We start from the raw sequence: 27,319 nt of genomic DNA, 5'->3' as shown, positions 1-27,319 counted from the left end.
TTCTAAACCACCTGAAATCCAAGGTAACACTGGAGAACCAATTACAATTGTATAGACCTCGCAGCAAATAAGCAGTCTTTAGGTAGTCTTTGGCTGTAGGCCTCTTTATGTCCTGAATGCAGCTCTATACTGCTAGTTTGGACAAAGACCTTTCTGTTTCAGGTACAAAAAAAGGCCTAGACTCAGCTGTTGAAATCAAAGCCTCCAGGAGCTTCAGGTATGAACCCTTCCTTTGGTTTTGAATAATTATCTTCTGCCATTTCCTTTTGAATCCCTGACTTTTGTTTTGCTGGGATTTTTGTTCTGCTTTATGAAAGAAGATGCCTTGATTCAGAAGACCTTAAGTACATTAAACATCCTAGATACCCCCCCCCCCCATGCATTAATTTGCCTGCATCATCCCATTCTTTAAGAATCTGTGTAATGGAGGGCCAGGACCAAAGCACCAATTCAGAACTTAAAGGTGCATTCAAAATTTCAGCTTTTAAATCAGAAAATTCTGATTACATAAGCAAGCACACACACTTAATACAACAAATGTAAACATTTCTCGAGACTCTACCTGCAGATTTAAGCACACCTCTCAAAGCAGGTTTTGAAACCAAAGTCAAATTAGAAACAGTTTCAGTCATGCAAGACTTCTGCTCTACAGACAAGGATGCAGAAAAATCATCCAAACTGTACACACACTGTAAAATAAATCTCCCCACATAGCCTTATTAATTTAACATTTTAAAGACATTATTACTAGAAAGAGACCTCCTTTTGCCCAGAAGTTCTAACCATTTCCTTCTTTATAAAAGGTGGCACTGGATAAGATGAAGACAAGGACTTTATTTGAGCAGGCAGCTAGGGAGACCGCAGCTGGGTCAGCAGTCAAACAAGAGAGATCTGTCACATCAGAGGAGACCCTATATTTTCGCTGAGCTTTTTAGGGAATTCTGGAATAGTTACTGGTGTCCAACATGCAGCTCTGTAAACATCATCCAAGGCTGGTAAGAGTTGGGATAGTCAGAATTGGGCTATTTTTTAATTTTGTTCTCTATAAGGTCATATACCCTGCCTAGCTCTGGGGTAGTTCCTGAGTGCTCCCAAGTGAAAACATCACTATATCTAGCAATCTGAGGAAAAGTGAAGACTTGTTTGGACTTGAGCTCAGATTCACCTTCTGAAGAATGAAAATGACTGTAGTCAGTGTCAACTAAAATCACCAGTGTCCTCAGATTTTTCATCATTCTCTGAAACAGAAAGATCTCTGGCCAAAAAAGCACTAGAGCCATGTATGAGAACACAACAACTAGAATTAGCTGTCTGCAAAACACTCTTAGCCAAGGAAACCACATATGCCTTATAAATAACTATAATTTGATTACCAGCTGTATGAAGATGCTTCGGTTTCTTTTACTTGTGAACTTCACTACTTGTGAATACTATCTTATGTCTGACAAGGTGTCTCCATGGACTACTCCTGCACCTAAAGGTTTGGTTCTCCCATACCTGAACTTGCACCAGATACTGCAAGAGGCCCAAAAGATGTGTGTAACCTCCATTCCAAAGTGGCCAGAAAAACTACACGAAAGAGATAGGGCACAGTTTAGTAGTCTGTGGGCCGAGCAGTGGACTAGACACTAAGCATAGGCTGAGGCATATTTTTAATTAATTTATTTATTCTTTTAAGGTACAACTAAATTTCATCGGGGGGGATACCAAAGACAGGATCCATCAAGTCAGGGGAGAGAAAGTACAGTTGTGTACACTTACCATATTGTAGATCTTAGAGTGTATTCACTGTTGCAATAATTACATTTAGGTTTTCTACTTGCAGTAGCCCTCATTCGGCCTGATTAATAAAGTCTTGGGTCCTGCGTCGGTTGCTGTTCCTTCTTCCATGACGTCAGGTCATCAGGGGTATAAAACATGTGGCTGACGCAATTATATCAGTTTTTCTTGCCCCAGACGTCAGGTGCCCCCCTAATGGGGAGCAATTAAATCTATAATATAAGGATATACCTCCAACAAAAAAACAAATACACCAAAAAGCTTTTTGAGCATAGTAAGAGTGAGTAGAGGTATAGCCAAAAGAAGAAAGTGGGCTGGAGGGAGGGTAACCAGGACTGCAACAGTAAATACACTCGAACATCTACATTTATAAGTGTACACAACTGTATTATGTTCTTCGTGTTTCACTGTTGCAGTCATTACATTTGGGGAGATTCCTAATGCTAAGTTTGGGAGGAGGAATTTAAATAGAATTAGGACCAGCTATAAGGCCCTGCAAGACTACAGTGGCAAAACCAGCTCTGGATTTAAAGCAAATTGGCAAATGATAATGCTTGGTGAAAGTATGTATAGAACTCCAGGTAGCAGCTTCTATGATGTCCCTTGTAGGAACGCCCCTGAGAAAGGCTGTAGAGGTAGATGTAGCCCTGGTTGAATGGGGTCTGATGCCCTGGGGGATAGGTTTTCCATGGTGCTTATAGCAGAAATGAATGCAGTGGCTTATCCACTTTGAAATAGTTTGCTTTGAAATGCAGCAAATGCCACCAGCAGTTGTTCAGATTTCCTTTGAGGTTTAGTCCTGTCCAAGTAGAATCTAAGTTGTTTGTGCACATCTAAGGAGTGCAGTATCCATTTGCCTTTGTTCTGTGGGTTAGGAAAGAAGGTAGGCAAATGAATGGACTGATTAAGAGCCACACTGGATACCACCTTGGGCATGAAGGAGCGATTGGTTCTGAGAGACACCCTGTCCGCATGAAAGATGATGAAAGGCTCCACTGCCATAACGGCCTGTAACTCAGAAACCCTTCTTGCAGAAGTGATTGCTAAAAGGAAAGCTGTTTTCCAGGAAAGGAATTTTAAATCTGCAGTAGCAGCTGGCTCGAAAGGAAGAAGAGTGAGTTTCTCCAAGACAAAGTTAAGGTCCCAGGCTGGAGTTGGAGCTCTTCTCGGGGGCCTTAAGTTTTTGGCCCCTTTGAGGAACTGCTTGAGCAGTGGGTGAGAGAAGAGGGGAGGCTCTATGTTATAATGAGCTGAAATGGCTGAGGCATGAATTTTGATGGAGGAAAAGGACAAGCCCTTATGAAGCATCTCAGTCAAATATTGTAGAATCTGAGGTAAACTGGGCACTGCTGCGCTCATCCCTTGAGATTGGTTCCAGGTACAAAATCTTTTTCCATTTTGCACCATAAGATTTTCTGGTACTAGGCCTCCTAACCTCTAAAATGATATCCATCACTGCTTTACTGATGAGAGAAAGGAAAGATTAGGTAATTAGCCAGGCTGCTAGGTTGAGGGTTTGCAGCTTAGGGTGCAGAATCTGGTTCTCCTGGTGAGACAACAAGGAAGGAGTCTGCGGCAGGTGCCATGGGGCCAAGCGTGACACACTGCGCAGGAGGGGGTGCCAGTGTTAGCATGGCCAGTCTGGTGCAATTAAAATTGTCCTTGGCTTGTCCTGTTTGATCTTTAGTCGTACCTTGGAGAGCAGAGGCAGAGGAGGAAAGGCATAAACTGATAGTTTTTTTCAGATGAATGATAGAGCATCCACTTTCCAAGCTAGTTTGTGGGGAATCCTTGTGCAAAATTTGTGCACTTGATGGTTCTGGGGGGAGGCAAACAGGTCTATATCTGGGCTCTCCCATTTGCTTGTCAACATGTTGAAAATCCTTGGTTCCTGTTTCCACTCGTGTGGGTCCATGAGGTTTCTGCTTAGTCCATCTGCCATTGTATTTAGTTTTCCTGGCAGGAATTGAGCTTGTAGATTCACTTGGTAACTCAAGGCTATGTTCCACAATGTCATGGCTAGTCTGCAGATGGAGTAAGTGTGTACCCCCCTGCTTGTTTATGTACCACATGATCGTGGTGTTGTCCGTCTTTACCATTAGTTGTCCTGGAAGAATGTGGTCCTTGAAGGCTGTCAGAGCATTCTGTACAGCTAACATTTCCTTTTGATTTATGTGTAGGTGCATTTGACTTGGGTTCCATTTGCCCTGAATGCACTTCTCTGCCAGGTGAGCCCCCCCATGCATAGTCTGAAGAATCTGTTAAGGTTTGGGCAGCAGGGGGTAGTGTGAATGGTAGTCCCTTGTTTTGGTGGCAGGCCTCTGCCCACCAAAGGAACTCTAGACATAGGCAAGGTATGATAGGAATCATAGCTTCAAGATCCTGTGAATGTTGACACCACAGACTTTTGAGATACCACTGCAGTTTCCTCATATGCAGCCTTACATATGGAATTAGAAGAATGCAAGAGGCCATGAACCCCAAGGATTGCAGTATTTGCCTTGGGTTTTTGTGGCCACTTGTTTGAAGTAGGTTGTCAAATGAGTCCGTTTCTCTGGCATGAGGAAAGCCATCTGGGAAGTTGTATTCAAGCTTGCTCCCAGGAATATAATTTAATGACAGGTTACCAGGTGTGATTTTTCATTTATGGTGCACCCCAGACAAGTCAGTACCCTTTGAACAAAGGCCAGATGATTCAAAAGTATGTCCTGGCTTTCTGCCTGAATTAGACAATCGTCCAGGTATGGATATATTTGAATATTTCTTTGGCTGCAGAATGCAATGACTGGAGCTAGGGACTTTGTGAATACCCTGGGTGCAGTAGATAAGCCAAAGGGCAGTGCAGAGAACTGATAGTGCATGTAGCCTGCTTCGAAGCGTAGGTATCTTCTGCAAGACTCCCTGATAGGGATGTGCAGGTATGCTTCTTTTAAGTCTAGTGTTGCCAACCATGCATCTTTGCTTCGCATAGGAAGCAGCTGGTGAAGAGTCAGCATCTTGAATTTTGGAATCATCAGAAAGGTATTTAGAGTAGAAAGGTCCAGAATAGGACGCCATGTATTGCCTTTTCTGTGTACCAGGAAAAAGTCTTGAATAGAAACCTTGTTCCTTTTCCTCTTCTGGTACCAACTGAATAGCCTCCAAGCTTAAGAGAGAAAGTACTTGATTTTGGGCCTCTACCCACTGATTTGGAGGGTAGATCTGGCCACCTGCTTGGTGTTGGCAACATGTGGAAGTGAAATCTGTATCCACAGGACACTATATTTAAAACCCATTTGTCCTGGGCAATGAGTTCCCAGTTTTTGGCCAGCAGACCAATCTTTCCGCCTACAGGAGCATTCAGTTGGGAAGTGCTTGGAAGTTTTAGAAACAAGTCATTGAGACGGTTTTCCATAAGAGGAAGTCTTACTACTTCCTGATTTGTAAGTGGAAACCCCCCACTGCTTAGTCTAGTATGTCCCCTGGGACTGAAACCTGGGGTTTCTGCTATATCTGGGTTTGGCTTGAGGAGACCTGAGGGGCTGGAAAGGACCAATTCTTAGAGGGGCCAGTGCCTACTAAATGTAGGAGGTGAACTTGTAAGAAATCTTTAACAGTTTGCATAGATTTAGCTTTATCTTCCATCTTTTTAAGAACTTCCTCAGCCTGGTTGCCAAACAGGTGGTCCTGATTTAAGGGAGCATCCAACAATTTAGCTTTAACATGATCAGGCAAAGATTGCTCCTTAAGCCAAGCATGCCTTCTGAGCACAGACCCAGTAACAGCAGCCCTGCAAGAGGCCTCTAGTGAATCAAATCCACATTGCAAAGTATGTTTTCCAACCTGTTCAGCAGAATGCATTAAATCCTGTAATTCTTTATTTTCCGCACAGTCAGGAATTAACATCATTTTCTGTTTGAGCAATCCAATAACATTTTGCTGATACTTTAACATATGAAACTGGCAGTTTAAAGCTCTAATGGCCAAAGCTGCAGAAGTGTAAACCTTCTTATCCCATCTATCCAGTGCCCTGGAGTCTCTATCAGAAGGAGTAGGGTTTTTAGCAGTAGCAGCCTTAATGCCCTTGGGTCCCTGAGAAATAGTCTTTGGATCCACAATAGGATTTTTTGAAAAGGAACTTGTGTGAATCAGGAACCCTGTAATATCGGTCAGGTTTTCTGGGAGCAGGGGGCAAAGAATCAGGGGCCAAACTAGATTCTGAAAAGGCATCATCAACAATGTCTAGTACAGGAGTAATAGATAAAGGCCTATACTGAAGCAGGAGTAAGAAATCCCTAAGCCTCTTTTTTGAATCAGAAAAATCCTGGCTTTCCCAGTGGAAATGCTCCCTTAGAGTACGTAAGGTTTCACCAAAAGAAAAATCCTCTGGAGGGGAAGCAGAGGGAATAGAGTCCTCTGCATCAAAATCCTCATAAGTAGATAAGGGCAAATCCAGATCATCAGAAGAATCAGAAAAATCGGAATCCTGATCAGAAGATTCATAAACAACTTCAGTCCTAGGTCTCTTAGAAGGGAAAGGTTGGGTTCCCCTGATTAGAGTTATAAGATCTTCAGCAATTCTTATCATTTGTTTCTTAGGCGTAGAGGCCTGAGCATGTGGCTTGGGCATAGGCGTTTTAGTCATGGTTCAAGATTTAGGCCTAAATGAAGAAGGAGGCGTTGGTTTAACATGCAAGTCTGTAGGCCTGAATACACCCTCAAAAGCCGGTGCCTGCACAGCGGCTCCAGAACCATCCAAGGTACAGACATCCGCGGGTTCCATAGTTGAAGCATCTCGCGGCATACTGGGCTCTGAATGAGTCTCAGTAGAGGCCTGCAAATCAGAAGTAGTGGGTATCAGGGGCTGCGAAAGCACCTCACTGAGTACCGGCAAACTGGCAACTGGTTTAGAAGCATCGTCGGCAGTTTTGGACCTCGGCAGCCTGTCTCTGTCTTTATCCTTGCATTTTTTCAAAATCCCAGTAGTTGGGTGGCTAACCGACATTTCTGGATAATTAAACCAAGAACCGAAATATTTAGAGGCACAAATATACCAACAATGGATAGTGCGCTGATTAAATAAAGCACAAAACCGACAGCAAGGTACGTCGTGGTCAGAGCCTAGGCAATGAATACAGTAAGAATGAAAATCTTTATGAGGTATTTGCTTTCCACAAGTAATGCAATTATTAGCTTTTACTGACATCAGTAAGGAGCAAGAAAAAGTTTCCCCAACGGGGTACTTAGCTTTAGTTGAAGACTTCAGTTCTGAAACTCGAAAATGAAAATTTCAGGAGTCGGCTGACCAGCACTTGCGAACTGCTTCTGCTTCGGGCACCGCACGGCAAGAATGACTGATGTAATGGCGTCGGCTGCATGTTTTATACCCCTGACGACCTGACGTCATGGAAGAAGGGACAGCAACCAACGCAGGACCCAAGACTTTGTTAATCAGGCCGACTGAGGGCTACTGCAAGCAGATAACCCAAATGTAATGACTGCAACAGTGAAACACGAACAACATCACCAATCAGAATAATAACTGAGAGTACTGGAAAATGTATCACAATAAGCACGTAGACTTTCTAGTAATAAGTATGTTCCCACATATCTAAACTTTGCCAAACTGTGCTGTTATCACAAAAAAAAAAATAAGTTTGAAATGTGTTCATAATTCTTTTACAACTGACAGAAATTGAAGACATTCCAGTACACAAAGTCTAAATACCAAAGCAATGTGCTAAGTCAGTGTTAAAAGTTAGCACCACACACTAACCATGTTAAACTGCCACAAAATGTTTACTAATAATTTAAACTATATTTTGCTGCCAGAGAGAAATATCTCTGCAGCATATTGAAATAACTTCATTCATTGTGAAATTATGATCTGATACTTAAAAGTACAGAGCTGAAAAATCCAAATTCTGCAATATTTTCCTGTCAAAAGATTAAAATAATGCAGAGCAACAATAAAGACAGGAGCAATTAATTTGCGGTTCTGACTGCACAAAGCAGGTCCTAATGTCTAACAGCACACATATGTAATGTACTTCTGACAGAATACTGAAAGTTTCCTCAAAAATAGTAAAAACAAGCATTTATGAAAGATAGAAGCCAAATAAACACTGCTAAAAGCAGAAATTCCCAGAGGAATTACAGTAAACATGGACATAAATAAATATATGTTTTTTAAAATAAAACAAAAAAGTAATAAATCTAACAATATCATGGGAAGAAGGGGTCCCAAAATATTGCTTAGCTTTATTTATTAATTTATTTTTGTCCTCGACTTTGGATTTTTTTTTATTCAGTTTCGAAAGGATTTGGTTCCTAATTTTTAAAAGGACAATTTTCCTCTGCTTCAACAAGTGTGTGAGGGTACCAAATGGGGACACTGCCAGACAACCAACCTTGCTATAGCTCTGACATCAATACAACCACAGTAAGTGCTAGAACAAAAAAGATAGAAAAAATAGAAACCAATAAATATTTATGATGAGTGCAATAATACCAACACAAACTAAAAAAAGAAAGTTACCTTTTTAAAATTTGATAAGAAAGCACTCCACAGAAACATACCGAAATTAAACATGAAAAAATGTTAACTGCTGAGAACCCTAACATCACTAGGGCACTACAGCAGAAGTTTAAAGACTAAGCTTCATCTGATACTTAGGCAGGTGTTCTAAAAAAGGGCAGATTCTGTACAATATAGGATCACAGAAGATTACTAGACTATTGATCCTGAGGTCATTTTAAGCCTAGCTGTTTCAACCCAATGTAATACTATACAGGTAATAGTCAATACCCAAAATTGCATTTAGTGATGACTGCCCATATCCAGCAGGGTTGTGGGTGCTATCCTAGGTTCCTCATGGACAGTGTCATAGCAGTGTTCTGTTTCACATGAATTGGTAGCCTGTTCCAAAGACATGGCAGTTGCTGGAAGATAAATAGGACGTGCTGGAGGGATAGATTTAAGTCGCAGGCCATATTTAAGTCCCTGGAACTGGTAGCCCTAGACCCATATGATTTACAGATATGCAGCAAGTTCATTAGGTTTGGGTCTTGGGTTGCTCTGTAGGCCAGGCATAAGTCTCCCCTATGAAGTCTATACTATACAGAGTACAGTGACAGGGACTTTAGTCAGTCAGTGTAAGGCACATGCTGGCGACCCTTGATCTTTGCTAGAAACCAGAGGTGTCTCTAATTTCTGCAGATGCTTAGGACAGTGCATACCGAATGGGGTGTTATACTCAATTATGGGCTGGATAAGTGCCGAGTATAGGGAGGTTACAACTTCTTTTGCTTTAGAGGCGATGCCTTTACTAAGTGAGCTACGTGGAAAGCTTTCCTTACAACGGTAGACACGTGGTGGTCGAAGTTAAGGTCGCGGTCAACCTGTGATCCCAGGTCCCTTCGCGGTCAACCTGTGATCCCAGGTCCCTTACCACTTCATGGGTACTTGTTACTGATTTGATATTGTGAAGCGACACTGTTTGTGCCAAAGGGAATGATGATGCATTTCTTTGTATTCGGTTTGAGGCTGTGACTAATACACCAGTCGTTGGTCTGTGTGAGACCATCCTTGAGTATATGGACATCAATTGGAGATTCAATGATTGCACCTAGTTTGCAGTTGTCTGCAAACTTGGTCAGCCACAACCCTTTAGTTTTGACTTGAACTTCTGTGAAGTACATACCAAATAGTAGAGGGCCCAACACTGACTTCTATGGCACCCCGCTGGTAACAGTTCTGCTGGTCGATGTGGAGTCACCCACTTTGATAGTGTGTCCGGTTTGTGAGCCAGCTGACAACCCATCTTACAACAAAGGGGTTTACATTCAGTTTGCTAAGTTTATCAGTAATGCTCGAATGTGGGATTGTGTTAAAAGCATTTGCCAAGTCGAGGAATGCTGTGTGCACAGATCTGCCCTCATCAATGACCTTGGTCATACTTTCAAAGAAATCCACTGCCCTTCAAGAAGCTGAACTGGGTAGGGTCCAGGGTTTGGAGGTCACTTGTCTATTTATGAGGTCCATAATGATTTGTTCCATGGCATTACAGATGAGGCTGGTTAGGCTTATGGACCTGCAATTCCTCAAGTCTGTTGCTAGGCCACCTTTTTGAGGGAAATAACTGTAGCTGTTCTCCATTCCACAGGAACAAAGCCTTGCTAGGTTTCTTTCAAAGGAGCTCTTGGAAGACTTGACAAGTTGTCTTACTTGCCTGTTAAGGCAAAGGAAGGTGGTTTTCCATTGTTGTTTCCTTGTCTTTGTTTTCCTGGACAGCAACATTTTGCATTTGTTGTACAGTTTGTTGATGCTGGAAGTCCACCATGGCAGCTTGATTTTACTTGGGGCTCTGACTTTGATTCTGTCTGGTACAGCCGAGTTTATACACTTCTGCCAAGTAATTGTACAGGGCTTTGGTGTAAGCTTTGACGTAGTTACCACTTTCAGCTTGGAGTGGGGCTTGAAATGCATTGACACCTTCACCTAGGAGAGTATAGTTTGCCTTGGTGAAGTCTTTTAGTCTTGCGTCACCCTCTGAGTTCTGCTGTTAAATGTCATTTCAAAGGTGACTGATTTGTGGTCAGTTTTAACTGAGGGTCCAAAAGTTTTAGCAGTGCACCTGTTTGACATGTTGGTGAGGACCAGATCTAGAATGCTTGTTCCTCTTGTCGGGATATGGACAACTTGCTCCAGGACATTTGAATTCACAAAGTCAAGGAACTTTTGTGTTAGCGAGTCTGAGCTAGAGTAGGTTTCCCAGTTGATGGTGGGCTAATTGAAATCCCCCTTAAGCAGTGTGTTCAGTAAAATTTAGATTATTTTTCAGTTTGGTTAAGTAGGCTTCATGGGTACCGTGACCCATGGAGGGTGAGCTATAACTGGCTAGGACAAGAATGGGGTCTTACCCACCGTAACCTGGACCTGGAGTAACTCCATGAAGTTATCCAGTCTAACTAGACGTGAGGTAAATTTGTCTCCAATACAGATTGAAACTCTGCCTCCTTTGGTTTTCACATGTTCCTCCTTTTGCAGTCTAAAGGTGTGGAAGGTACTGTAGCCTTGCAGGGCCGAGGTACTCTCAGAAGCCTTAAACCAGGTTTCTGTGACTGCACAGACATCTACATCTTCTACTGACAGACGTGCTTCCAAGGAGTGCATTTTGGTTTTAGCTCCTAGCATTTAGCAGCATGACCCTTATTTTGTTCTAATTGGTTAATTTCACGTCGGTAATGTTGTTTTCGAGACCTTGCCTAAAAAAGCACTTTGGGGGGAGACAACAGCCTCTGCCAGCAGCCGAAAACCTACGGGTGCCAGGTGCAAACTGCCTCTGGCAAAGCAGCGAGGTTTGTCGACCATGGCTTCCCAGGCAGACAGGAACTGGATTCCATTGGAACACCACCAAAAACTACGGCAATTATTGAAATCAATCATTTTTTTGTTTATACTGTTGCATCATTCTAAGTTAAGGTAGTATGCTGCTCAAGTCTAGGGACATACCTGCCTGGGACACATACTCACAGCTCGACCATGTCTCTCTTCATATAGTCCAGTGAGTTATGTCTCAGGTCATTCACACCAACATGAACTATGACACGGTATTTGCTGCTGAGAGACCTGAGTGCATCCGTGACTTAGCGGATCCTGGCACTGGACAGGCAGCTGACCGTGACTGCTTGTCCAGCCTGGTCAGTGAAACATCTGTGTGTCTCACTATTGAGTCTCCAATGACAAGAAAACTTGTTTGAGTGTTATGTCTTATGGGCTTGGTGGGTGAGACACTGGTGTTGCTATGTGTCATGGGTACTGTGGACACTGTGTTAGCTGTAGCAGACTTGTGTTTTGTTGGTCTCTGGTGTTTCAGGAAGTTTTTTGAGAGAACAGCAATTCATTTGGCCAGATTCATACTGACAAGCAAAACAAACACTATTACATGAAACACTACTCAAGGCTCAATGCCATAACAATGACACAATAGCCAAAATACATACTTGGGTTAAGACTACGAGGTTAAGAGGTAACCTGCTCTCAAACAATAAGAGAGCATTATCTAAATTATTAACAGACCAAGAAGAAACAACTCTTGATGTTCCAATTTTGACAAAAGCCTCTGCCCCACTCATAAATCCACCCAAAACAGTCATTTTTGAAGCATCAATCCAGTAACGAGAGACCATCTGAAAAAGACTGAACAATAACAATGTAAAACACACACACACACACACACATAATATATATATATATATATATATATATATATATATATCTATATATACACACACACATATATATATATATATATATATATATATATATATATACACAAAATTTAAAAGCATACCTACAAATACAGAAATGAAAAATGTTCATTACCTCGTAATGCATTAAGAAATTCCACAGTCCTCTCTGGGATGGGATGTAGCAAAGTGGAATCATGACACGTCGAACAAACACTTCTATATAGGCAGCAGTAAGGGGGCCTTTATACTCAATGGGGCCAAACCTAATCCAATAAAAAAACAGAAAAAAAAATGTCATCTGCACAGTTCAGAAAATACATACACTATCACCCTGCACTACAGCAGCACTACACTTTCTAGTGCTTCAATAATAAAGCAAGAGGCCAGCCATGCTCATTGTGTCTATGTTAAGAATATTTCTTCAACTTCCCAGCATTATCATACTGTTTACAGTTACAATGTCAGCACTAGCTGAATTAATCACGATAGATCCAAGAACTAGCAAATCTCAGGGATTTCCAAGGTGGCTGCACACTAACAACTTAGTTTCAGCTCTATCAGTGTGAAAACAGAAACTCAGGAAAGTGAGCCAGTGAATCTGGCTTTTGGGGTAAATTTCAGTTATTGGCTAGCAAATGCACTGCCAGGATGAAAGCAAAGAAGAAATGTAGAGAACCTGCAATAAAATCAACCACAAAAGGTGAGGAGAAAACATGGGCTGGGAAGAATCCTGCACCTTTTCAGAAAAAACAGTTCAAGCTCCAGCTTTGATGCAAGATATAACTAACAGTAATCTACAGAAAAAAATTAAGACAAATGTGCTCACACCTGACTAAGTGAAACACTGAAGGGTATATCAACTCAAACAACAAATGCCTGAAAAAAATGGAAGAAGCTTTAAACAGGTATTCAGATGAACTGATAAAACTGCAAAAATAAAGGATGAAATGAAAAAAAGGCTGGCGGAGTAGGAGAATGCCCATGAAGAGAAGTTTCAAAAAATGACAGAATTAGAGGACACAGCATGTAGGAAAAACCTGAGATTTTTGTCCTATAATACATAAATGGAACATACTGTATTAATTTTGCGATATACAAATAAGCAATTGGCTGGCTATTTCAGAGCAGGGGTTGTTGATGGAAAGGGCATATCGTGTGTATGCTCCAAACTTGGCCAAGAGAAAGCAGTCAAGACTTCTAATAGTAAATATGTAATCCTATTAGCAGTAACAGTTGATTCTGATAAAACTGTGGCAGAAGGACACAGTATTAGTTGGAGACAGTAGAGTGTTTGAGAAAAATGATTACTTACTGTACATCAGACAGGAAGAAGAGGAGTCATTTATTCCAGCAATCAGAGAATGCTGAGAAGCATGTCTGAAATTCAAGCTGCTGTATCCTGCTATCTTCAGAATATTTTTTTTCCTGGAGGGCAAAGTCTTTTTTGATGCAGAACATTCTGAGGAGGAAACAAGTTTATTCAACAAAAAATGAGCTAGCAAACAGAAGTGGATTTTGCTTATTCTTCTGATAAAGCTCAGAAAGAGACTATGCCTGTGAAACCTTTTCCAATGTTCTAAAGCAAAATGCTTGAGAGATGGAGAAAAGCACACAAGGTGACTAGAACCACCAGGAGAACACTGGAAATGTACCAGAGACTAGAGCCGAGAGATGCAGAACATGAAGTAAAACAGCAACCTGGAAATTAATGAAAAAAATGTGACTGATGCTTTGTAATCCCACATTTACTGAAATGTGGTGGAACACAAAAACCTGGAAATACTGGGTTTTTTTTTTACTTTGTTAAACTTGTAGAGGACTCCAAATTATATGCCCTACTTCGTGTCATTAATGTTTGGAATTAAGTACAGCAGAAGAGGAAGGAACGAGGTAACCAAGGAAAACATTTTTTTTTTGTTTCAACCAGTATTTTTTTTAAACATAAATACTGCATGTTACATAGTAAAGCTTTTTCAGCTAATTTTGTGAGTAATAGGGATACTAAATAAGTGCTATTTTCCCCTTCTTTCCTTCTTGCTCAGTTTTAAGAAGTGTAGGCACTGCAATGTAAAAAAAAGAAAGCCTGGACAAAAAGAGTATGACAAGTAAAATTGATATGCTTTTTCTTAGTGGAATAACTAGCTTAAGGCCCTTGGCTTAATCTAAAAACAAGTTTTAAGTGGAAACAAGTAAATAATAGAACAATGAATGCAATGAAAAGTTTTCCTTTAACAAATAAATGTTCACAGGGCAACATGAAAATCTTGTAGCTGAACTCCACTATACGTGTATTTCTAGCGACAAACTGATAAGGACAAAAAAAAAAGAATACTTCTTTCCTTCAATAACTAGAAGATCATGTTTTCGGTTTTCTACAACTGGGGCAGGAATAAAGGTAAGACAAAAACAGACCGTACTTAATGTAAGTAGAAACACAGGCTATACCATGCATCTTAGTATGGATAACCTTCATTACAGCCTGTGAGTGCAGCTGTCAATCTGGGACAATTTGTTCCCATTACAACCGTTAAAATTCATTACTTGAAAATATGCATAGTTCGTGTGTTTCTACTAAGTTAATATGTTATGGGAGTGTTCTGAGGGTTTTCTCTTAGGGTTTTTATTATAAGAATTTTTAAGATGTGACACAGGTTCAAATGGATATGAAAGAAACAGCTGTAAAAAAGATCACCTTGACTAGTAGTGCACACATGCAACACAAAAGCTGAAACTAGGCTTTTTTTAAAAAAAAAAAAGTTGTTTTACATAACTGGTAGGAATAATAACTTCTTGGCATCATGGAAACACTTTCCATATTATCTTTGAATGTGAATGGTCTCACAGGTATACATAAAATAGAAAGTGTAGTGAGCTGTACTAAAAATGCAGAGTGCAAATAGCTATGCTACAAGAGACGCACATGAAAAGAACTGAGCATAAGAATTTCATAAAGGATTTCAGGATGGTTATTCAGTGGAGTATCTGGGACAAAGGAAAAGGGAAGTACTTACATCGATTGCTAGAGGAGCCCCAATACCGATAGAAGGGGGGAAGAGAATCATGGCAGATTTGCAGTAGTAAGGGGCTACTGGCAAGGGAGGAACATAATGCTGGCATGTATTTATAGTCCACCTAAAACTGCTACAATGAGCTTAAGTAAATAGGAGAAATAATCCGTTTTCAGTAGGGAATATTACTTACAGGTGGGGACTGGAATTTGATTCACAGCAGTAATAATGTATCTGGGGGAAACTTGGAAGGAAGTATAACAGAGGGTACTTTTTGATTAAAAAAAATGAAAATATTTAGTAAGGAAGATGTGAATTCAGTAGCAGGAGCTCGGAGAGAATTTACAAATTAATCCCCAAGGTACAAAAACTGGGCTAGGCTATAAAGAAATTATATTTCACAGAACATGTGCATTCAATTGAAAGCTTTGATATGCATCCAATAGCTATTTCACATCATGTGACAATAACTAAAATACAAATATAGGGTAATAAAATAAAAATGGCTTTTTTATTCTTACTTACTGTAGATCTTAAATAGTCATTCCTACTATTAAGGTGGTCATGAATTTTTCTGTAATATTATGGTGCCCTTCCATATTATAGGAGCATTGTCCAAAAACCTGAAATAGCATCTGATGTTGCTGAAATTCCACTCAGTTTCAGTTGTACCCTCCTCTTCCAATGTAATAAGAACAAATTTGCAAACTAAATAGCACAAACTAAAAAGTCTCCAACCTCCCTATTTTGCCTATAATATTCTCCTTGAATAATGATAAAGTTATTTCTCAAAACAACTTCATGAAAACCATGGGACACTTATTTTCTCCATGACTAAGCCATTGTTTACTCATACTTTCCTGAAATCTAACAAGTCCCTCATTAACAGGGTATGCCAATGTATAAAAATACCACATCTATTGTTAGAGGGGCCTGAACATCAGTAATGAATGAATTTATACACCCATTGCAAAAGTTTTTGAATTGCTTCCCGAAATTAGGCCTGAAGGGGTTCCTGAATATTTTTTATAGACCTCAGGTATGCCTACTATTGTTTCTTCTGATGGATATTCTCTGTCTTCACATAATTATACATTTCCACATCTATTCTGTTGTCTATTAATAAATCTTCTATTATTAAATTGATTATATGATATGCTATGTTGACTTCATTTAATGAGGTAATTCCTAAATTAAGTAATATATTTGTGATTCTATTATTAATAAAAATGAGATACTGGCACTTCCCCACCCAGCTGATAAACTGAAAGGAATTTAAGGAATGGGTTGTGAAAATTATTCAGGAGTTATTACAGAAGATAGAAATTTCTTCCGACAATATAGCCAGTGAGCGGGATAAAATGAAAGCGGAGTTTAAAACCAGGGTAGAAATAGAAGAAAAAGTGATATGGTTAAGCAGTAACAAGAGGTTGTTTAGAGAGACTGCCAAAGGTTAAACTACTGCTGAACAGGGTGATCTCACAGAACAGGAAGAGGCACAACTGCAGAGTGCTAAAAAGGAAATAAGGGACTACCTGGATAATATGCATGAATTTAGAATGATTGCTATTAAGCAACTGTTTGATAACTCCAGAGCTCAAAAGTTTTTAGCACAATGGCTCAGGCAACAGAAAGTAGAAAGGGTTGTTGTCAAAGTTAGGCAGCCTATAACAAGGAAAATAACCAGAGATCCTGAAGGGGTATTAAATATATTCTGCAAATTTTATGAAAATTTGTATAAAGCAGAGAAATGTGGAAATCAGGAAAGAAAACAAATGGAAATGTTTATGGAAAAATTAAATGTACCAAACTTAGAGGAAGATGAGGCTCAACTTATTAACATGAGCTAAAATGGTGATGTATAACCAATCTATAGGAAAGTCTCCAGGAATAGGGAATATTCCTGTGGAAGTTTGGAAGCTTGGAGGAGAGAAGATGATAAAAGATCAGGAAGGTTTTGTTTTAACAGTATTTTAAAATGAAAAGTGCCAATATCCTGGAAGAAAGCTGGAGTGACTGTAATACCTAAAGATGGCAAAAACCCATCTGATCCAGTGTCCTATAGGTCCATTTCAATTCTAAACCATAATTATAAAGTGTTTATGTCTATAACAGCTAAAAGAATGGTAAAGAAGATGACAAAAAAAATTATAAGATACAGATCACTGTGGTTTTGTGGAGAGGAGGCAAACATTTGGCAACATTAATAGAACAGTGATGATCCACAGTGGGAAACAGAATGAAAGAAAATACCACTATTGTTGGTGGGCCTTGATGAAGAGAAAGCATTCAACAAAATAAGCTGGGATTTTTAGTACAGCAATGGAAGCATTTGCATTCCCTGATGAAATAGCAAGTTTAATTAGGAGAAAATTAAAGTTTTGGGGGGTGGGTTCCTCTCTGATAAGTTCTGTTTGAACAAAGGAACCAGGGAGGTATCCTCTTTCCATTTTGCCATCGGTTCTAATACAACACAAATGAGAAAGAAAAGAAGTGGCTCAGAAATTCAAAGATACAGCTGGCATGCTAAAAAAGATGGCTTTATTTGTAGATTATGTTATTTTGTACATGATAAAACCAGAAAAGGACATTTAATTGTTGTGTAACACTCTGAAACAGTTCAAGTCTTTTCAGGATACAATATTAATGATAAAAAAAGGCAATAGCTGTAAACTACATACTCACAAATGAGCTGATTCAGCAATACCCATATTTATGGAGATGTGAAAATGAAGTACTTAGGAGTATGGGTTAAATAGGATTCGGTTATGGCAGCTAAGGATATGTGAAAAGAGACTAAATAAAAGATAATATAAAAACTGAGGAGCTCTGTTTTATGGCTATGGATAGCAAGATACAAGCAGTTTGTTTGTCTTTTCGGCTTTTCCCGGTTAGGGGTCGCCACAGCAGAACTCCGGTCCACTAATGATTGGCAGTATATTTTCACGAACGCCAAGGTGCCAGCTCAACGTTCAACCTTCAATGAAGGCACACCCATTTACGCATGTCTTTCGAACACCCACCCAACCGCGGGGAGGACATGCAAACTCCACACAGAAGGCACTCCCCGCACTTCAGCCGAGAACTGAACGGGAGAACCTCTTGCTGTGAGGCAACAATGCTACCGCTGCACCACCACGGATTGCAGTGAAAATGTTTTATACCTTTTCATTTTATAAACCGGTCAGGTATATTTATTACCAACAAAAGGAGAAGTTGTGGATAATTAAAAAGATTTGAAGGATTTTATCTGGGAGGGAAAGAAGGCAAGAGGCAAGTGGGCTAAATTGATCTTTCCAAGCGAACAATATGGTTTGGGTTTAAATGGTTTGGAGGGGTATTTCAAGGCTACACAGTTAAGGCTCCTATATGTAAAACAAGCATAAAGCTATAATTCAAAGTGAAGAAATAATGAGACCAGGAATGTGTATATAGAACCTTAAAGACAGCAACAATAAACTTACAGAATATTATATTCATAAAGTAGCAGAAAGTATTTTAAGAACTAAGTCAACACAGGAATGAAGAAAGGAGATTCTGCCAATAGGGATGACTGCAATTAGGTGTACAGAGAATAGGCAAGAGGGGGCTTGAATTTACTTGAGAAAACTGGATTAGGAACCAAGGTATTGAGAACAATTAGAGAAGGAAAGGTAATAGAATAGGAAGAGGCCAAGAATTCATTTAGACTGCAAGCTAGAGATTGCCTTTCCTATCAAGGATTGATAGAGTCTAGGCAAACAGAAGGGAACAGGGGGGTACTAAGTGAAAGACCAGCACTGGTAGAGGTTTTAGTAGAATCCAGAACAAAAGCTGCTGTTAAAAAAAGGATAATTAGTAAGGCATATGAAATACTGCATGATAACTATAGAAATCAATCACAGGAGGTTAAAAAGGACTAGGAAGAGACTGGATAAGCAGTTCACAAAGAAACAATGGGAGGATATAAATATATATGTCTCTAAATATGCAACAAAGTCCAGAAGATTTAGGACCTCTGCTTGGAAGTGTTTGCAAATGTTTTCTGTACCCCAAGCAGAGTTTTTCCTCAGACTGACTGCAAATGTTGTAGGTGTGATGGAGAAGAAAGAGGTAAATGGGAATGTAATGAGTTGGGCAGACTTCAAAAATTCCCTGTAGATGTCAGAAATACTGGGTGAGTACATTTTTTTTTTTTTTTTTTGAGCTGGGAAACGAGATCTAAACTGCCTAGATGTAGTAAGGCTTTGCTCAGTTTAATTCTGATGGCTACCAAAAAAAAAAAAAAAAATTATATATATATATATACACATTTACACACACACACACACATATATATATATATATATATATATATATATATATATATATATATATATACATACACACACACATATATATATATATATATATATATATATATATATACATATATATATATATATATATATATATATATATATATATATATATATACACACACACACACACACACACACACACACACACACACACACACACACACAGACACACACACACACACTAAAAAATGAAAATCAAAGTCTAAATCAAGCACACTACAAATAATGAATGCACTAAAAGATAAAAAAATGGAAGTGAGATCTTTAGAAAAGGGCAGGAGCAAATTACATAAAAAAATGGGAATTGTAGAAACAACAAATGCAGAATAATATTTTGGGAGATGAATGAAGTTTAACGGAAGGCAGGAATTGAATGAGCTATGTAATATGTTTGACTGACAATGACTGTATAGTTTACAAGTGACATAAATGTTTGTAGCTGAAAATGTGTCAATATGGTTTGTTTTGATTTATACAACTGTATGACTGTCTATATCATAAGTGAGAACTCTAAGATTTCTTGTTAGAGAAAAAAATAAAGAAAAAAAAAGAAAAAAAGAAAATCTCATGGTAATTTCACTGCACAGCAGAGCTGGCCAATCACCCAAACAGTCTGGACAGGGAAACCCGGGAGGGTGGCCTAATGGTTAAGGTGTTTGCCTTATAAACACAAGGTGAGGGGTTGAGTCTCACAAGGGATAATTGCCTAGGCTTAAAATGGCTCGCAAGGGCAGTTAGCTTAGTGCTAATCTATGTTTTGGTCAGAGTGTTCATGTAATGATCTGGGTTTAGGCTTGTCCACCTGGTGAACGGAACTTCACTGGCCGAGGTCAAATGTCAGATGAAGAATATGGACAGGGATTATCTCCCTATTTTGAAGTTTTACCTGTGTTTATAGACACAGGTGTTTGGGCACCTGTCAGCAGCATATTCTGCTGGCATTACATATTATGGGTGTAGTTGTTATAGTCCATACTCCATGGTGAGGGGTGTTCCCATTCACATTTGACTATTACCTGTATACAGTCAGAGGGGGATTATTATTTTTGGACATGAAGTGACTACAGGTATGCAGTTGTACATTACACAAGTGTGAGGGCTGTCCCTGTAAAGAAGGGGTGGGAGGATGGCATAATGGTTAAGGTGTTTACCTTACAGACACAAGGTGCAGGGTTTGATTCTCACATGGGGTAATTGGCTAGGCTTGAAATGGCCCGCAAGGGTAGTTAGCCTAGTACTAATCTATGAACTATGAAACCCTTCACTGACTGCAGAAGACAAATGTGGATACCTACTAGTGAGCAATAGAAGATCACAGGAATAACATAAGGGAAGGAATGCAGAAGGGAAGAATGACAGGATAGAGAATTAGTGATAACTCACCTTAGCTCAGGAGGTTCACACAACATGATTACCGCTATAAACATTTATATGCATGTTTTCTAACTTCTGCCATGGGTAAATCATCTTCAGAAAAAATCTTTTTGCAATAGCTGCCAGAGGGAAACCTGGAACCAATTCTTCATTAGGTTATCAGAAAAGAAAAACAGGGGCTATACCAACAAATGTTTTTGTGGCAGTTTAAGTCAAAGAAAGAAGACAACAGTATTTGTATGCATACATAATACAATTCCTAAAGAATGGAGTAAATATAACTCAGCATAACCCATAAGGCAAGATTATGAGAAAAAAGAGATAAAAAAGTAATATGTACCTAACTATATAAACACAAAATAAAAATAAATAAGTAAATAAATAGACAGATAGAATAGAGAGAGAAAAAATTGTCAAAGTAAATGCTCTACCAATGCACGAAATACTAAAGAACTGCAGAAAGGAAGTCTATCCAGTAGCAATTGCCCCATTATTCATACACCTAGTTTTACAGAATTATTACTGAACTGTGCTATGTAAGTATCGAGGATAAATACTGCAGGAAATCAAGTAAACATTGCATACATGTGTGTACATTACATATTCATATACACATCTGTATACATATCGATACAAGATCTGAAAGCCTTGATTTAACATACGTTTGTCTGAGCATGTTAAATGTGTTTTTTTTCTGAATGTTTTATATAGTGAATGGCCATTAGTTTCAGTGGCTTCAAAAACAGGCAAGTGGGATAAATATGACGGGTGTGTGTTTGTGTGACAGTGAGTGTGATGAGTGTGTGCACATGCACAAGAATTTTGGAGTTGCGGTAAGGAACAGGCAAGGAGATAGCTTCGGTGTGTGTGTGTGTGTGTGTGTGTGTGTGTGTGTGTGTGTGTGTGTGTGTGTGTGTGTGTGTGTGTGTGTGTGTGTGTGTTAGAGTAAGTTTAGGTATGGGGACAGATCTAGTGAAGTGTGTGCCACATGCTCAAGTGTTTGAGGGTTATGGTAAGGGTTAGGCATAGGGATAGCTTCAGAGTGCGAGTGTCTGTACTGTGTACTCACACATACAAGTATATGGGTTAGAGTAAGTGGAAAGCTCTTTTGTGATGACCAAGTGTGTGCCTGTGTATCTGAGCCAGTGCTTTGTAGTGGTAGTGTTATGGAAATTTTTTTTTTTAAAGGTAAGGTTAGGGCCAGAATGCAGAAAAAGAAAATGCCCCTGGTGAAGGAAAATTACATTCATCTTCTGTAAAAGGCAACTAATGAAAAAACTATACCTATACTGGAAAAGGCCACAGCCTCCAGTTCACATCAGAATGTTGATAAAAGCACTGCTCCTCCGGCCGACTTTCAGATATGCCAACTCTAAATAAAGCCAGAGAATACAGCCAGAAGAGATGAGTAAACATGGAAACAGAAGAGCTCATGCCATACCCTTACGTTCATTATCCTATAGAGTTGGTCATTTCTTACTTCAAATGAAAAGAAGATGTAGTGAGCAGTTATTAGTTCCAAAACCTTTTTAACACTTGCAATGAAATTGGCACACACACGCGCGAGCGCACACACACACACACACACACACACACACACACACACACACACACACACACACACACACACACACACACACACACACTTTGGGTAGTCATTTACAGATGAATAAGACAGGAACCAGACTTTAGCTATATTTTACTGGTCTGCCAAGATGAAAAGCAGAGAACTTTTATGCAGTTTAATCAGAATATCAAAGAATAGCACCCAACCCATGGGTTTAAGAAAGTACAGTTGTCTACACTTACCATAAATGTGGATGTTCAAGTGTATTCACTGTTGCAGTCATCACATTTGGGTTGTCCCACCAGGGTAGCCCTCAGTCGACCCGAATACCAGAGGCTTAGTATTTCTGCGTCAGATGCTGTTGCTCCAGGACTGATGTCAGGTAGTCAATGGTCTAAAATCAGGCAGCCAACGCTATGACATCAGTTTTTCTTGCCCTAACTGTCAGAAGCCCCCAATAGGGAGCTAAGGTATGGTGGAAGAAGACCACCAGTAGAAATTAAATACCAAAAATTCCTTGTAAGGAGAGAGAGAGAGAGAGAGAGAGAAGAAAAGGGGGATGGAGGGAGGGAAACCAGGACTGCAACAGTGAATGCACTCGAACATCTACATTTATGGTAAGTGTACACAACTGTACTATGTTCTTTGTGTTTCACTGTTGCAGTCATCACATTTGGGATGATTTCCAAAGCTGTAGAAAAGGGTGGAGACAGTCAAGAAGACTGGGGGCTGGCTAGGATGCCCTGCAAGACTGCGGTGGCAAAGCCTGCTCTGGATTTGGAGATGATAGGCAGATGGTAATGCTTGGTGACGGTATGAACAGATGTCCATGCTGCAGCCTCCAGGATGTCCCTGGTGGGGACCCCTCTGAGGAAAGCTGCAGAGGTGGAGGTTGCCCTGGTGGAATGAGCCCTGACCCCCTTGGGGCGAGGTTTCCCGTGCTGTTTGTAGCAGAAATGGATGCACTGTGCTATCCATTTGGAAATCTTTTGTTTGGATATGGCCTTGCCCTCTGCTCCTGTAGCGAAGCTGACTAGCAATTGATCAGTTTATCTAAAAGATTTAGTCCTGTCTAGGTAGAATCTGAGCTGTCTGTGAACATCTAGAGAGCACAGAATCCTTTTCCCCTTGTTTTGTGGGTTAGGGAAAAAGGTGGGCAAATGAATGGATTGGTTGAGAGCCACACTGGACACCACTTTTGGCATGAAGGATGGGTTAGTCCTGAGGGAGACCCTGTCAGCATGGAAAATGAAGAAGGGCTCTACAGCCATAAGTGTATTTAGCTCTGATACCCTTCTAGCTGAAGTGATGGCCAGAAACAAGGCTGTCTTCCAAGAGAGAAATTTTACTCTGCTGAAGCTGCAGGTTCAAGGGGGGGGGGGGGCACGGCAAGCTTTTCCAACACAAAGTTTAGGTCTCAAGCTGGGGTAGGAGCTCTTCTAGGTAGCCTCAAGTTGTTAGGCCCTCTTAGGAACTCTTTGATGAGAGGGTGTGAGAAAAAAAAGAGGTGGCTCTGTGCTGAAATGAGCAGAGATGGGAGAGGCATGAATTTTAATAGAAGAGAAGGATAGACCCATGTGCACTACGTCTGCCAGGTAATCCAGGATGAGAGGTAGGGAGGGCTGTGCCATTCTGGCTCCCTTAGCCTGGATCCAGGTGCAAAACCTTTTCCACTTGTCAGCATAAGATTTTCTAGTAGTGAGGCATCTGGCCTCACGTATAACATCTAAAACTTGTTTGCTTAGACTGGCAGCTTGAGGAGGGGTCAGGGAATAAGCCAGGCTGCCAGATAGAGGGTCTGCAAATGGGGATGCATGAATTCTCCATTCCTCTGGGTCAGGAGTGTTGGGATCTGAGGTAGGTGCCATGGTGGCAGGGGTGACATGCTGCGCAGCAGTGGGTACCAGTGCTGGTGTGGCCAGTCTCGGGCAATCAGGATTGTCCTCTGTTTTTCCTCCCTTATTTTGAGCAGTACCCTTGAAATGAGTGGTAGGGGGGAAATGCATAGACCGAGAGGTTTATCCACTGGGAGAATAGAGCATTCATTTTCCAGGCCTTGCTGTGAGGTTCCCTGGTGCAGAATTTGCTGAGCTGATGATTGGAGTGGGAAACAAAGAGGTCGACCTTCGAGGTGCCCCATTTCTGGGTTACAAGGGTGAAGGTTATTTGGTCTAGCTGACACTTGTGTGGGTCTAGCAGGTTTCTGCTTAAGTTGTCTGCCAGAGAGTTTAGAGAAACTGGCAGGAATTGTGCTAACAGGTGTAGTTGCATGGCTGAGGCCATGTGTCAAAGGGTCATGGCAAGCCTGCACAGAGGATAAGTGTGAGTCCCTCCCTGCTTGTTGATATACCACATCACTGTTGGGTTGTCTGTTTTGATCAGTAAATGCCCCGGGGAGAGTAGGGGTCTGAAAGCTATCAGGGCGTGCTGAACAGCTGATATCTCTTTTTGGTTGATGTGCAGATGTATCTGATTTAGGCTCCATTGGCCCTGAATGCACCTGCCGTCCAGGTGTGCACCCCAGGCATAGTCTGATGCATCTGTGGTGAGGGTCTGGGTGGCGTGGGGTTGTGAGAAGGGACGTCCCTTGTTGTGGCAGCATGCCACTGCCCACCAAAGAAAATCTTTCCTTAGACAAGGTATCATTGGTATAAGAGTTTCCAGGTCTTGAGAGTGCTGACACCAAAGGCTTTTTAGGTACCATTGTAGTTTCCTCATATGCAGTCTGGCATATGGAATGAGTAGAATGCAAGAAGCCATGAACCCTAGGGCTTGCAGGATTTTCCTTGCAGATAACTGGGTCCTGGTGGCTAGTTGAGAGAAGTAGGCTGTCAGGGTAGGACTGTTTTTCCGGTGTAAGGAATGCCATCTGGGATGCTGTGTCCAAGTTTGCTCCTAGGAATACAATCTTTTGTGTGAGTACTAGTTTGGATTTATTTTCGTCTATAATATACCCCAGGGAGGTCAGTAGGTCCTTTACAAAGGTGAGCTGCTTTAGCAGCTTTTCCTGACTGTCTGCCTGAATCAGGCAGTCATCTAAGTATGGGTAAATATGAATATTTCTTTGTCTTCAAAAATCAATGGCGGAAGCCAGACATTTTGTGAAAACTCTGGGAGCAACGGATAAGCCAAATGGAAGCGCACAAAACTGAAAGTGCAGTGATCCTGCCCTGAAACCTAGGTATTTCTTGCATGATTCCCTGATTGAGATGTGTAGACAGGCCTCTTTTAGGTCTAGGGTGGCTAACCAAGCATCCTTGGAAAGCATTGGAAGAAGCTGCTGGAGGGTGAGCATTTTGAATTTTGGTATCACCAGGAAGGTGTTCAGAATGGATAGATCAAGGATGGAGCACCATGTGCCCTCTTTTTTGTGTATCAGGAAGAGTCTGGAGGAGAAACTTTGGCCTATGTATTCTGCAGGAAGATGCTCTATTACCCTCATAGAGAGCAGGGAAAGGACTTGCTTTTTGTCCTCTGCCCACTGGTTTGGGGGAAGATCTGAGAACCCTTTTGGGGTTGGCAGACTGTGGAAATAAAATTTGTATCCCTGGGACATGTGTGTTGAGGACCCAGCGGTTGTTGGTAATGGTGGCCCAGTTGCTTGCGTGGAAGGAGAGTTTTCCTCCTAGGGGCAAGAGCAGGTGGGCAGAGGGAGGGGGTGGAAGTGTAAAGTCATTGTGAGTTCTTACCATAAGGGGTGGCTTTGCACTCCCTGGTTTTGAAGAGGAGGAACTCCATTGCTTAGATCTCTGCATTCCCTGGGGCTGTTGTCTGGGGGTCTGCTTCTCCTGGGTCTGGGCTGAGCTGACCTAAAGGGGGCAGGAAAGGACCAGTGCTTGGAGGGGCAATGCCTACTGAACGTCGGTGGCTGGACCTGTAAGACGTCTTTTAACAGTATGCATAGATTTAGCTTTTTCTTCCATCTTTTTTAAGACCTCTTCTGCCTTGGTGCCAAATAAGTTGTCTTTGTGCAAGGGTGCGTCCAATAATTTGGATTTGACATGGTCTTGCAAGGGCTGTTCCTTAAGCCAAGCATGCCTAAGGACAGAAACAGTGACTGCTGCCCTGCAAAATGCTTCTAGGGCATCAAAACCACATTGTAAAGTGTGCTTAGTTACTTGACTTGCAGAATGCATTAACTCTTGTAACTATTTTCTGCACAACCAGGGAAAGATGATATTTTTTGTTCGAGGAGTTCCATGCTATGTTGCTGATATTTCAGCATATGGAACTGACAATATAATGCTCTAATAGCAAGAGTAGCAGAGGTGTATACTTTTTTACCCCGTCTAATGTTCAGGAATCTCTATCTGAGGGGGTGGGATTCTTAGTTGAAGTTGCTTTGATTCCTGTAGGTTCTTGAGAGAGGACCTTGGGGTCAGCAGTATGATTTTTGAAAATAAATTTGAGAGAGTCAGGGACTTTATAGTACCTGTCAGGTTTCCTGGGAGCAGGAGGGAGGGTGTCAGGAGTCAGACTGGATTACATAAAAACATCATCCACAACATCCAGGACAGGAGGAATAGCCAGAGGTCTGTGCTGTGGAATATCTAAGATCATCTAAGAATTCCCTGAGTCTCTTTTTTGACCGAGGATAGTACTGACATTCCCATTGGAAATGCTCCCTTAAAGTATGTAGGCTTTCCCCAAAGGAAAAGTCCTCGGGTGGAGAGGCTGAAGGGATGGATTCCTCTGCATCAGAATCCTCACAAGCAGAGAGGGGTTGCATATCTTCATATTCACATGCATCAGAGTCATCGGACTCCTGTTCAGATAAAACTACTAGGGACAAGTCTCTTTTTCTTTTGGAAGGGGTAGCCTGGCTTCCCCTGATAAACATTATAAGGTCTTCCGCCATTTTAAGCATTTGAGACTGAGGCAAGGAAGCAGGTGCCTGAGCTTGGCTCATCTTTTTTTGGGCGTGGTTCATACCCTGGGTCTTAGAAACTCAGTTGTTTTCAAAAGAACTGCAGACGCAAAAGTCGTCTGTCTGCGTCAAGTATCGGTAGTGCGAAGTA

At 40.9% G+C, this 27,319-nt stretch overlaps 1 protein-coding gene across 1 annotated transcript in view; it reads right to left on the bottom strand.

Moving 5' to 3' along the window:
• TXNDC11 (thioredoxin domain containing 11) overlaps positions 1-27,319 on the bottom strand; it is a 1,107,203-nt gene that overhangs the window by 894,268 nt on the left and 185,616 nt on the right. Inside the window, exon 4 of the mRNA XM_044089417.1 lies at positions 12,146-12,275. Within this exon, the coding sequence (XP_043945352.1) occupies positions 12,146-12,275 (130 nt within the window). The remainder of the gene's footprint in view (positions 1-12,145; positions 12,276-27,319) is intronic.

This window comes from Protopterus annectens, chromosome 12.part0 (assembly GCF_019279795.1).
Source record: "Protopterus annectens isolate FY-2018-M chromosome 12.part0, PAN1.0, whole genome shotgun sequence".
Lineage (NCBI taxonomy): Eukaryota > Metazoa > Chordata > Ceratodontiformes > Protopteridae > Protopterus > Protopterus annectens.
Note: the sequence above shows the minus strand (reverse complement) of the source record. Positions and strands in the feature narration are given on the sequence as shown.